The 13,683-nt window shown below is 37.7% G+C and overlaps 1 protein-coding gene across 2 annotated transcripts in view; it reads right to left on the bottom strand.

Moving 5' to 3' along the window:
• LOC137388845 (nucleolar complex protein 2 homolog) overlaps positions 1-13,683 on the bottom strand; it is a 37,520-nt gene that overhangs the window by 9,307 nt on the left and 14,530 nt on the right. For both annotated transcript variants that reach the window (XM_068075306.1, XM_068075305.1), the window contains exons 2-11: positions 11,706-11,951; positions 9,242-9,407; positions 8,699-8,884; positions 8,212-8,311; positions 7,129-7,286; positions 5,948-6,058; positions 5,218-5,331; positions 4,952-5,140; positions 2,821-2,960; positions 1,734-1,845 (exon numbers count right to left, since the gene is read on the bottom strand). In XM_068075306.1, the coding sequence (XP_067931407.1) occupies positions 1,734-1,845; positions 2,821-2,960; positions 4,952-5,140; positions 5,218-5,331; positions 5,948-6,058; positions 7,129-7,286; positions 8,212-8,311; positions 8,699-8,884; positions 9,242-9,407; positions 11,706-11,944 (1,515 nt within the window). In that variant the 5' untranslated portion in view covers positions 11,945-11,951. The remainder of the gene's footprint in view (positions 1-1,733; positions 1,846-2,820; positions 2,961-4,951; positions 5,141-5,217; positions 5,332-5,947; positions 6,059-7,128; positions 7,287-8,211; positions 8,312-8,698; positions 8,885-9,241; positions 9,408-11,705; positions 11,952-13,683) is intronic.

Below are 13,683 nucleotides of genomic sequence, written 5' to 3'. Positions count from 1 at the left end.
TCGCTACTTTACAGTTTTGTTTCGACTTGATCTAATCATCTAGTCATAATCTGATCAAGTGACCCATACTTCCTGCCAAACCGCGCGAATAATTTTTGCAGCATTTTTCGATCATCACAGGTGACTAACAGGCTCGTCATGTTTATCAGACAATGATATGTACTCCTTCGAGCTAAGGTCAAAAAATTAAACAAATTTTTACGGTAAGTTATAAGATATCAGTGCTAAAAGTGACAGCATTACAATGACGATCAAATAGACGCGTAGGAACAATAGACATGGTTTTCTTGAATGCGTGAAGTATATTTGTGAAAATATTTTGACGAATGAGGTTGCATGAAAGTGTAAACAAAAGCCATCTTGTACAATTACGTCTCATTTGAGCCGGTTTGGAAAGAGATTCTAATCTACGGCGATTTTGTGATGGCGGCGTTTAACTGTTCGTTTTTGAGCTTTTAGGAGCTTGCAATCGCATTGCCACATATTTGGCACCTACAACACAGCAGAGTACGACATGGTGAATCTTTTGATACCAAATAACTGTAATGTGAATTTGGTTGCAAGTCAACCTTTAATATATTTGTGGATTTCAAAGCAACACATGTTATTCCAATATCACCGTTGTAGCGTACAACAAAATTATGACCTGCTTTCTAGTGTCATCAAATATCGCACAAAGTTAGGACAGGCCGCTTAAGCCGGGTTCCCATATACGTCGCAAAGCACCGGCGACACACCGCAGGCTATTAGCGATGAAATAGGAACGTATGCGCCGAGTGCCGCCGAGGACCGCCGGTGGTTGCCGGCGGCATCGCAATAGTTTAGCGCTGTTCAAATTTCGCAAACGGCCGCAGGCAAAACCTTCCCGAAATGCACTGTACTTGTAAAGGTCACCATTATAGGAACAGCATGGCGAGCGAACATTTTATTTGATTGCACAATTATGTTTACGATATTATTAACGATGTGGCTTTATGTGAACATATCCCGCAGAGCCTAGCGTCGCAAGCGTTTTCCTGCGCATGTTACCGCCGGAGTCTAGCAATCGATATGGGAACCAGGCTTTAGGGAGTCGACCAGTATAAAGTCGGCTACTAAAAAGAGTAATGATCGGTAATCGTACATCAGACATTTGCCTCGGCATGGTGGCAATAAAATTACTCCAATCGGCTGGAGAGTGTTATCTTCTGTAGTAAGCGATCAATAAACTCACTTCTTCCTCAATAAGAGAAATAGAAAACTTGTCTGTCAAACTGCTACTCAAGGTCAACTACTCAAGGTCAAGTCTGCTACTCAGCCAAGGTGGTTCTTACGACTTATCATTGTGTGCTCTGCTTTCATAAACGAGGGATTTGATCAAACAGCTTTTAGATAATCTATCTGAACATCGAGCACTGTTAATGCATTTACATTGCGACCCGGTTCCGTTCGGCTGATGGTTATAAATTTTGTGGTTTTGATCGCGGATTTTTGAGACTGTCAAAAATGATACTGTTCCCAATTTGTAATGTTCTCTGCTACTAAAAGTGCTTTTAACTTGCAAACTGCAACTTAACGTTGAAGCCTAAAGTACATAAACACATTACAGGTAGCAGATACCACATCATGGACTTGAATTTTTCGTCAAGAAACCATATAGAGACCTCGACCTGCTCAGGTTTATGTCCGTTGAATAAATTAGTCGGTTTGCTCAAGCGCTTCTGTATTGTAAGAGACAAGATACGTGTACTTACCTCTAAGGTATGGGTTAGTGTAGGTATGTAAGTGCCAGTCTTGAGGGAAATGAGGTTCAACATGCGTATGCATTGAAACCGCAGAGGATAGAATCTCGCTGTAGGAATTAATCTTCAAAAAATGTCAAATTGCATGTATACTAGGGGTTAGAGTTACTTGGACTGGTATGTATACTAGGAGTTAGAGTTACTTGGACTGGTATGTATACTAGGAGTTAGAGTTACTTGGACTGGTATGTATACTAGGAGTTAGAATTACCTGGACTGGTATGTATACTAGGAGTTAGACTAACTTGGACTGGTATGTATACTAGGAGTAAGAGTTACTTGGACTGGTATGTATACTAGGAGTAAGAGTTACTTGGACTGGTATGTATACTAGGAGTTAGAATTACCTGGACTGGTATGTATACTAGGAGTTAGACTAACTTGGACTGGTATGTATACTAGGAGTTAGAATTACTTGGACTGGTATGTATACTAGGAGTAAGAGTTACTTGGACTGGTATGTAAATGAAGGGGATGGTGACAAATGCTTAGGTACATGTATCTTACAAGACTGTTTTGCTTATCCTTGTGCAAGCATATAATGCCTCTTTACAGACACTTATGACAAAATAATTATCAATAACTGTTACAATTACAGCAAATATTTCTTTTGATGAAATAACGTTCATCAAAAAACTGGAAAACAAATTTTCATGCACCTAGTTTTTTATTGTTACAAAGGTCAGTAATTTTCTTGAAGCTGTACCAACAATAATTGCAATTATTGCCCTTGAAGCACTTTCAATTGAAAATAGATTTGATATAAAGTGAGCATCAAGCAACTAGAATATATTCTACATTAAAAGTTGTCTCTAATTTCTAAAATGCTCAAATCTGTCGACTAAGATATTAACAATTTCTTTAGAAAATAACAGGGAACAACATAAGTAAATGTTAGCATTGTAGCCATACAGCAGTGGTAGAGTGAATAGTTGTCACTCGTGCTCATTTATAGCAAAAATAATTTCATGATAGATAACACAACTCCAATAATCTGCCACAAAAGTTGACTGACTATGCTTGCAATAATGCAACGCACCTGATAACTCCAATGATGATCTGTATGAGAGGAAATTTGAGTTGAGAGACATTTTCATCCGTATTCATGGCGGAAACCAGTCGGGCATACAGAGAGCAGCTGTGGATGAACTGCCAATTGTAGACTGCCTGGTACGCTTCCTGTATTCGCAAAAATAGATATGCACATAAAAAGCAGGTAAATATCACATTATCTGTAAAAGAGGAAAATAGTTCATCAAAAAATATTATGTAGAATCGGTTTAAAGCTCAGGTTCAAAGGATGTGAGCTGTAACAAGGACCTCCTACAGAAGCGACGTGACTCTAAAGAATCATGATCTTGCCTGCTACTCATGGGTACTTTGTACTAAACAGCAGCACTTTACAATGTTACTTGTTGTTACTAAACTCCTGTTAAGAAGCTTTACTATGCATTATTGTGTATCTGAACAATTGAATACCATCAAACTATTATAGTTTGATGGTATAGTTTATAGTATAATATAATAGAATAGTCTCAAGCCATAAGTTGGTCAGACGGAGAAAGTTGATCAGATGGAGAGAGTTGGTCAGACGGAGAGAGTTGATCAGACGGAGAGAGTTGATCAGATGGAAAGAGTTGATCAGATAGAGAGAGTTGGTCAGATAGAGAGAGTTGGTCAGATAGAAAGAGTTGATCAGACGGAGAGAGTTGGTCAGATGGAGAGAATTGGTCAGATAGAGAGAGTTGGTCAGATGGCGAGAGTTGATCAGATGGAAAGAGTTGGTCAGACGGAGAGAGTTGATCAGATGGAGAGAGTTGATCAGATGGAAAGAGTTGATCAGATAGAGAGAGTTGGTCAGATAGAGAGAGTTGATCAGATAGAGAGAGTTGGTCAGATAGAAAGAGTTGGTCAGATAGAGAGAGTTGGTCAGATAGAGAGAGTTGGTCAGATAGAGAGAGTTGATCAGATAGAGAGAGTTGGTCAGATAGAGAGAGTTGGTCAGATGGAGAGAGTTGATCAGACAGAGAGAGTTGATCAGATAGAGAGAGTTGATCAGATAGAGAGAGTTGGTCAGATAGAGAGAGTTGGTCAGATAGAGAGAGTTGGTCAGATGGAGAGAGTTGATCAGACAGAGAGAGTTGATCAGATGGAGAGAGTTGATCAGATAGAGAGAGTTGATCAGATAGAGAGAGTTGGTCAGATAGAGAGAGTTGGTCAGATGGAGAGAGTTGATCAGATAGAGAGAGTTGGTCAGATAGAGAGAGTTGGTCAGATGGAGAGAGTTGATCAGACAGAGAGAGTTGATCAGATAGAGAGAGTTGGTCAGATAGAGAGAGTTGATCAGATAGAGAGAGTTGGTCAGATAGAGAGAGTTGGTCAGATAGAGAGAGTTGGTCAGATGGAGAGAGTTGATCAGACAGAGAGAGTTGATCAGATGGAGAGAGTTGATCAGATAGAGAGAGTTGATCAGATAGAGAGAGTTGGTCAGATAGAGAGAGTTGGTCAGATAGAGAGAGTTGGTCATATGGAGAGATTTGGTCAGACGGAGAGAGTTGGTCAGATGGAGAGAGTTGATCAGACAGAGAGAGTTGATCAGATGGAGAGAGTTGATCAGATAGAGAGAGTTGATCAGATAGAAAGAGTTGGTCAGATAGAGAGAGTTGGTCATATGGAGAAATTTGGTCAGACGGAGAGAGTTGGTCAGGTGGAGAGAGTTGATCAGATAGAGAGATTTGGTCAGACGGAGAGAGTTGGTCAGACGGAGAGAGTCGGCCAGATACAAAGAGTTGATCAGATAGAGAGAGTTGATCAGATAGAGAGAGTTGGTCAGATAGAGAGTCAGTCAGATGGAGAGAGTTGGTCAGACAGGGAAAGTTGGTTGGTTAGAGGGAGTTCTTCAGGTAGGAGAGTTGGTTAATTACAACAAAAAACATTCAAAAACTCAGTACAAAACTCTGAAGACAGTCACTAGCGTTAATAGGAAAACCATGACAAGTCACTAAAGCATGACAACATATTTTAATTATGAAATGATATCTGAAAGGCTATTCAAAAGTATTTTTGATATTTCTGATGTCGCTACATTCTCCAGTTAAAAATGATAAGTTATAATGAAATCATCCAACTCTAAGCAGACGTTACCAGTTGATGGAAGAACTGAACCGTACTTTCTTTTTGCTGGCCATGGCATTCCTGAGGTGAATGGCGAGTTGGCGAATGTAGACAAATGTGTACTGGTAGCCGAGGAGGGGATCAAGTCGAAAAATCTCAATGAGGGAATGCTGCATAAAATTGATCATGGGTAGCAGAGTGGGTGAGGTGAACTTGCAGTTTCTCACGTAAGCCATGTACATCGCCTACAAGCAAGTGGGGAATGGTAGAGTACGGAGGCACAAGACCATCAAACGAGTAGTAAGGATAAGCAAGGAAGTACCTTTAACGTTTTCTCTAGTAGATCTTCTTGTTTGAGCCGCAGCAGACGTAGAAGGGAGAGAAAAGAAAGAACTCTAGAGGTCTCCTCCCCGGTGCTCCAAATACTAATCATAGCCTACAACATATCTTGGTTGGCTTAAAATTACCAAAGGTACACCTAAGGTAACTTATAAGAAAAACCTCTGACTCATAGTTGAACGGCACACACCTGAGTTTCGCTCGTCATGTCTCACACTAACATCAAATATAACGCTAGTAACATACTAAACTAGTACTGTTCGAATAAAATATATGCATCTAAATCTGTGACACTATTTTAGTTGATAAGCCTGACAGGTCAATGCAACAATGATCTAAGCATTGAGTTATATTTATAACGAAGCCCTTGGTAATTTGATACATGTGAAATATTGTGTTAGTTTAAGCTATAACAACAAACCTATGAAGGTTAACAATTATAGCATGTTTACTACAAAACAATGGCATGTTTTACAAATGCCTACTTTTGAGTTTCTGTTAGATATTTTACCAATTCAATTATAGATAGGTACTTGTTTCCTTTGGCCTACTAACTACAAATAATAATAACTTCCTGTCAGTGAAGAGAGAGTACAAATGGCAAATTCAGACTGTTTGGCAGATGCAACATATCAGAGGAAATGCACAATCTCATGTAAATGTGAAAATGTGAGTGTCAACAGGCTGACTTCTGGAACAGACTTTAGCCTTACCTTTACATAGAGTCGTGTTTGTTTAGGCATGCAGGCTATGTAACCTGTGAGCAGGGTGATGTGCTTGAGCACAGCATTTATCACATCAGGACTGGCGAGGTTCTTCAGAAGCTGCATGAAATAAAGGTAAAAAGTAACACAAGAGAAACGATTATTAACTAGTCAAATGAAATAAAGGTGAGCGGAACGAAAGGTTGAAGGCCTCAGGGCTAAGGTTTTTGGCATTTTTCGACGTGGCTAACTTTATAAAATGCTGTGGAGTACACAATATTCTTTATAAAAGAGAATATGAGACAAAAGCTACACCTCACCAGCGCTTCGTGACAAGATTGATGAGTCTCCTTTTACCGGCTTAGTTTGTTTCATCAAGAAATGGATTTCTAAACCGAACTGTTTTGATTCACAGAAAATTATGGCACCCAACAATAAACTAAACTATTCGCAAGATATTCTTACTAACTGAGATGAGACGTAAACCATGAATTGACTTTCCATTATTCAAAAATATGAATCACTGACAAAGAATAGAATAATATTAATGACTGAAAGGCTTCATTTAGTACAAGTGGTGACTCACTCATCTACAGTTGCGTAGGTGTGTGCCACAAGGATAATATACCGTAAAACCTCTATTTGAACGTCATGGTGCTCTATTTTTCAACCCTTCCCCCATAGTGCCGTTTTATTAGAGATGACGTTCAAATAGAGGGTGGCGCTGTATTTTTCGACTAGCTTGTCATAATTTTGGGAAGATAAATTTAACCTTTTTATGGACGAAGTGATGCCAATCTTGCCTGTATTTTGCACTCTTCGTCGGACAGAGTGGCATTAATGCCATCGGCCCCAGCATTTTTGTTAAACCGTCTTTCAATTACATTGAAGTACAACTGTACACCTTTTGGAGTCAGAAAACGAACTACGATACGTCATGACAATGGCTAAACCATTACGTCGTACGGTGTTACACAAGAGTATTCTCAAAGTTCATCAAATCGCCTTAGTCTTCATGAGATTGTAAATCGCGTTATCGACAAGTCTGAAGACAATGGATTGTATTTAAGATGGACTTCGAATCAGAGTGTAGTTCTGATGATTGATTTATCGATCCACCAAGAGTTCTAATCAAGAGTTCAAGTTACAAAGGGTAGTGATTAAGGCAAATAGCGGAACAAGTTTCTCACCACAAGCAGGGCAGTCAGGTAAGACTTAACCACCATTTTCAATTCAGGCCAGCGCTTGCACTTGGATGGAAGTGACCCCGTCTTTGGATTGTAGCCGAGGATCTTAGCGAAGGAAGATGGGAAACTCCTTAAACATGCTCGAATCACAGCATTAAACACTAAAAATTACAAAATTACTTCAAATAAACAGCTGCTATTGTAAACAAGACAGAAAATGTTAAGTAACTGAACCTAAATAGTTCTAACTATAAATTAGTTTTACTTAATGCTATCTGGCAAGTGATAGCCATATAAATATATGCTAACATCATCCTGTAGACCGAGTATAATGACTATTACAATAAGTACTAACATCATACTGTAGACCGAGTACAATGACTATTACAATAAGTACTAACATCATACTGTATACCGAGTATTATGACTGTTATAATAAGTACTAACATCATACTGTATACCGAGTATTATGACTGTTATAACAAGTACTAACATCATTCTGCATACCGAGTATTATGACTGTTATAATAAGTACTAACATCATACTGTATACCGAGTATTATGACTGTTATAATAAGTACTAATATCATACGGTATACCGAGTATTATGACTGTTATAATAAGTACTAATATCATACGGTATACCGAGTATTATGACTGTTATAATAAGTACTAACATCATACTGTATACCGAGTATTATGACTGTTATAATAAGTACTAACATCATACTGTATACCGAGTATTATGACTGTTATAATAAGTACTAACATCATAGCATGTGATATAATAGTAGTCTCCACCATGACGCCTGTTAGATAGACTCTAGGAGGCAGTATTGCCGAATATGAGATGCATATTTTGTCAGCCATTCAGTTATGACACTACACCAACCACTCTTACTGAAACTATTTGAAACAAAATAAATAGTTTTTATCATTTATTCCATATAAAATAAATGCACCAACTTCATCACTAGCATGTGTTAAATACAAAGCACAACAGAAAACACTGCATAATGGCCTAGAGATACTATGATACTGGTCTGTATCTGCCACCTGCCCTATGCCAGTAAAAACCCAACTTACTATTGATGCCTTCGACTCTTACAGCTGTCACAGTCTGCTGTTGATCGCCGGTCGCCTCGGCAACTGCTGCATGCAATGCTTTCACTAGACTATCAACAACCTGTGTAAGTAACATAAACAGTTGGCACAACAGGAAACTCTCAGCTCAGCTGGCATAAAAACTGGAAACAATCCTATGTACATCAAATAATGGATAGTGGTATTTAGAATTCAACAGATAATTTGTTAAATATGGGCAGCCAAACTCTAAAACATCTCTCTAAAAAAGAATTACAAACGAAGCAAGTTTTCTTTATGACATTTAGTATGCCATAGCAGCAATTGAAGAGTCAGTTCAATTTTTAACCTAAATGATGGTACCATTATCCAAGAATCTTTGATCCCATGCCCATCCTTCTGTAGCGTCCTTATGTTATTATTACTCAAAATAGTCTCAGTCTAGCTTTGCTAAATAAACTTATTAACCAATGAATTGCCAAACACAAACCTCAATTCTAGGATTCTTTAGGAGTTGTCGACTCCATTTTGTTACGTGAGCAGATGTAATGCGTTGCACATGGGTTGAGGAAGATTTTGTCCCTTCCGTTTTTGTCTCTTCATTGTCTGTGTCTGTCTCTGAATCATTTTCAGATTCACTCTCAGTGTCACTAATTGCAGCCTTCGCGGAAGGCCCCTGTGAAGATAAAGTTGCCAACAGAATGAAATAAACATCTTAACAACAAATGGATACAACGAGAGAAACATGTTTGCGGTGCAGCAAGAAGTATGATACTGAAGAAAGCTGCAAACATTTATATCCATAAGAGGTCATCTGTCAGAGATTAATATACTCACTCAAATTAAAACAGCTTGCAGAAGCGTACAATGCATTAAATATGACATAGTTGCCATACAGCAATAGGCCATGACATAGAGTAAAGCAGTCGTTGTGTGGTGCCTTAGATCAGAATTTAGTATTTAAAAATACTTAGCCAGGGGGCGGAGCCAAGACAAAAGACATCTATATGTGTTATAAAGAGAACAGCCTTACCTCCCGTGTCTCCAGAGTTTCTGGAATCTCATGAATGTCTTCCTCATCCGATGAATCATCAAAATTCAACAGGGCTTTATCTTCCTTCTGCAGAAATTGATAGAATTCCGGGTCACTGGCTGCCAATGAGCTAATAACAGCCTTGTGTTGAGTCACCCCACTGGCTCTGAAGCAGTAATGGCTGCATTCATGCTACATGATAATTCGATAATAGCATGTTCTAGTCACTAGTTTCAAACTAGTCATGTACTAACAATGTTTACAAGAACTGACTAAAAGGAACTGTTTCTCCTGATACCTTATTGGTCTCGGCTCTACACTGATGGAATCAGTGTGAAGTAATGTAAACATAGCCTACTTCTTTAAGTCTCTAATTTTCCCAATAAATCTTTAAATACACCCTAAACAAGATGGGCAATTGCAAAATCAGATTACAGTGAAACTCGGATAACTCAAACTTCAAGGGACCGAGCAAAAGTGTTCGAATTATCAGAGTGTTCATGTTATCAGAGCACTGTCACAAGTCCATGTATTTACTTATTTATTAGTAGATACATGAACATATACAAACTATAATATAAATCAAAAGCACAAATGGCTTGTTTCAAATTAAATGCTTCTAATGTAAAGTTTAAAACGTTTTTATCAAAAAGTATAGAGATTTTTCTATCACTTGAGATTGGTTTGTTGTTTGAGGTGATGTTATTGCCAGGACGTTTTTAGATTGACATTGGCAAAACTTGATCGTTGCTGAAATGCTCAAAAGAAAAGACATCTTTTTCTTCTGAGCGTTTTACCCACGATCAATTTTGCCGATCTTTCTTGAAGTTTATGGAAAGATTACCTTACTTTACCTGGGATTCGTTAAGAGCAACACTCCAAGGCAGTTCAATTAAAAGTTTTACGAGGTTTTACGGTACATTGTATATCACTCACGCTTTTTGAATGGATACTTATTGAATGTACACACGTATTTTGTGTTTAGGGCAAACGATGAATAGTTTTTTTAGCTAAGACAACGTATACGTTTGACTACCACAATTCTTAAGACGTTTTAAACATTCAACATTCCGACGTTAATTCAACACGGAAAACTATTCATCACGGGCTAGCCGGGTCACGCACTCAAGGATTTTCGCCACGCAAATACAAAACAAAAACAACATGCTGTTTTTGTTTTGTATGTGCGTGGCGAAAATCTTTGCGCCCGTGACCCGGCTAGCCCGTTCTATTCATCGTATAGCATTATAAATCAAATTTCACCAAACCTTTAGAACAGTCGTTGACAAAAATATTTTGCCGATGGAGGTAATAACGACGCTTATGAATTACGAAAAGTTGAGGTTTACCTCTATGGCTAGGAATAAAGTGATTTTCTAAAGCGATAGCAACAGTTTCGGTAGCCGTTGGGCAAAAAACAGTTCGTTATAACAGTGTTGAATTCGAGTTATATAGAGCCATTTATCATTGCGTGGGAACGGACCAAGCAAATCCAGTCGAGTTAACCATGTGTTCGCTATATCCGAGGACGAGTTATCCATGTTTCACTGTATATGAAATATATTTTAAACCATAACTGTCACGTAAAACTTTTATCGTATTTTCTAGGTAAATCAGACACGCTGATTCCGATTTTGTACTCCAAATATAAATTGGTACATTAACTTTCAGAGTAATGACAGCTTTTTAACAGCATTTTAATATCGGTCTCAAAAACAGCCAAAAAAGATCTCAAAATAAAGATTGGTCCACTAATTTTCAAGGTCATGAAGGTTTTTTTGAAGCGTTTCAATATCCGTTTTCAAAACAACACAATCGGCACAACAAGCTCTGCCCATAAATATGTGACGTACGCTCGCTTGTTAGAAACGAAAATTATAGATGTTTAGTCCCATTTAGAATGATGGAAATGGGTGACGTAAACCGATTATTATCTAAATTTAGCCTTTAAAATAATCTTAGTCTATTCTGAAAGGTAGATAAGCTATTTAACATTGCATAGTCAAAAATGAGCTCAAAAAGGCGCGATAACGTTAGCCTGTGATAAAATTCCGCTTTTTTGAGCTAGTTTTTCTCGGCGTTCAGCCTATTAAAGAACATGTAACAAACTACGAGCAATTTTAAATCATTTTGTCAACTGTTCATTAAAGACAGATTATTTTACAGGCTGAATTTAGAAAATAATGGGTTTTAAGACACCCATCTCTATCATTCTAAATCGGACTAAACATCCCTAACTTCCATTCCTAAAAAGCTAGGCCACGTCACATATTTATGGGCAGAGCTTGTTGTGCCGATTGTGTTGTTTTGGAGACGGATATTGAAACGCTTCGAAAAACCTTCATGACCTTGAAAATTAGTGGACCAATCTTTATTTTGAGTACAAAATCGGAATTAGCAAATCTGGTTTATCTACAAAAATCGATAAAAGTTGTGCGTGGCAGTTGTAGTTTAAACTACACACCCAGGTATCTCAGTAGTCAAACTTGATTCAGATTTCCTTTTAGAAGTTGACTTGAGTTTATCTTTCTCCCTTTTCTTAGTTTTAACTAAAAGCTTATTAGTCACTGGTTGATTTTGCAGCTTCTCTCTGCGTTTTTGTCCTTGACCTTTCCGTTTAGGTTTTGAGGCAGTCTTTGTATTCGATCCAGGTTTATCTAGTAGACCCTCTCTCATGAATGTATCCACATCCATGTGCTCCATGGCACCACTAAAAGCATCATTAGATGTTCAACACCGCCTATTGTGTTGAATCAGGTTATTACCTAAATTGCTGTGATAATTAACATAAGGCCGGAATAGTGCTACAAGCCCAGGAGATCAAACATTGCAAATGGTGATGCTTCCATGAGGGAGGCTTTTGTTCACATCAAATTGTGGCCCTTGACAATAAAAACAACACTTCACAAAACAAGGTAATTGGCTTTAACAATACATGAACAACAAAGATCAGAAGCGCAAGTTATACACAGATTGTCTCTTAACGTTCCTAACCCATCACTGTTATAGTTGTATTATACATGTATCTGGTTGAAGATGTTAACTAAAACACTGATGTCTGTTAGAATTTCCTTATGATTTTGCTGAATCATTGGGTTTTCTGACAGATTTTTTCTATTCATTATTTCTCTGGTGAGATAGAATCAGTTGCTATTCTGTCATCCAAACTGAACACACGTCGAAACTTAAACTTATAGCAGGTACAATCAATTTAAATCATGAAATAATTACAAGTAAGCTTGCGGTCAAATAACATTGCTCAACATTATTGAGCCTCAATATTCGATGCTATTTAAATTGTTACCTTTACTACTGGGCAATTTATCGAATATTATTAGATCTGATATGTCTATTGGAAATTATCACAGTAAAGGGTATTCAAACTAAATATTGGAACCTGCCACATTCAGTGATGAGTAAAAATATCGAATATTGTACAAGTATTGATGCTTTCCATTTCTAGGCACGTTATTGAATATTGATATCGGATATTGCCGGACTGTGTCAAACATTGAATTATCCCAAGGGATGGTTATGCCATGCGAAAAACATGTTAAAGGAGCATGAAAAAAGTTAAAAACTATGAATATTTACACTTTGAAAAATGAAAATTAGCTAGGTTGGTAAATTAGCTATACTGAAAATTTGCAGATTTATAAAACAATTTTATAAATTAATTTTCAGAATTAATACACATCAATTATAATGTATATATGATATACAATAAAGATAAAGTCATACCTCAACATACAAGTGTTCAAACTTACGAAAGATTTGAGACACGAGGAAATTCAAAACCAATTTTTTGCCTTGAGATACAAGACAAATTTGACATATAAGCACACGGGACGGTTCTCAATGAGGTTACTAGGTGGTCGAGTATGCAAAGGGCTGCTTCCGAGAACAGAATTGCTCAGGCATTCTCATCGGATCAGATTGAAAATTTTTTATAAGGTTGGCTAAAAGTGAAGGCGAATGCGAGTCAAAAAGGGAGGCAAAAAGAGACAAACAGAAAATGTAAAAATAAGAAAATGATAACTAAAATTAGCATTAGGCTTTGTGTAACATGAGATTAAACCCAATTTCAAGCTAAATTCATTTACCATACTTTTCGGACTATAAACCACACCCCTATATAAGCCGCATCTGCTTTATTTTCCAAAAAACCGATAATAAAACAATACATAGGTCGCACCTTTGTATAGGCCGCAGAACTCAGGACGGTGCTTTTTAACGCGGCAGCATCTTTGCTGTTTAAAACGACGCTTTTTAACCTAGTGTCTAACGGAACAGTACCGTTAGGCATTGTTTCGTATTTTCTTTCAGCGCTAGAGGCGCACTAACCAGAGATTCTGGTTAATGCGCCCTAGGGGTAAAAAAAGCCACAGAATAGCCGCACCCTTATATAAGCCGCATGGCTCAAATCGTCAGAAAAAAGTAGC

This window comes from Watersipora subatra, chromosome 2 (assembly GCF_963576615.1).
Source record: "Watersipora subatra chromosome 2, tzWatSuba1.1, whole genome shotgun sequence".
In the NCBI taxonomy this organism is placed as follows: Eukaryota; Metazoa; Bryozoa; class Gymnolaemata; order Cheilostomatida; family Watersiporidae; genus Watersipora; species Watersipora subatra.
Note: the sequence above shows the minus strand (reverse complement) of the source record. Positions and strands in the feature narration are given on the sequence as shown.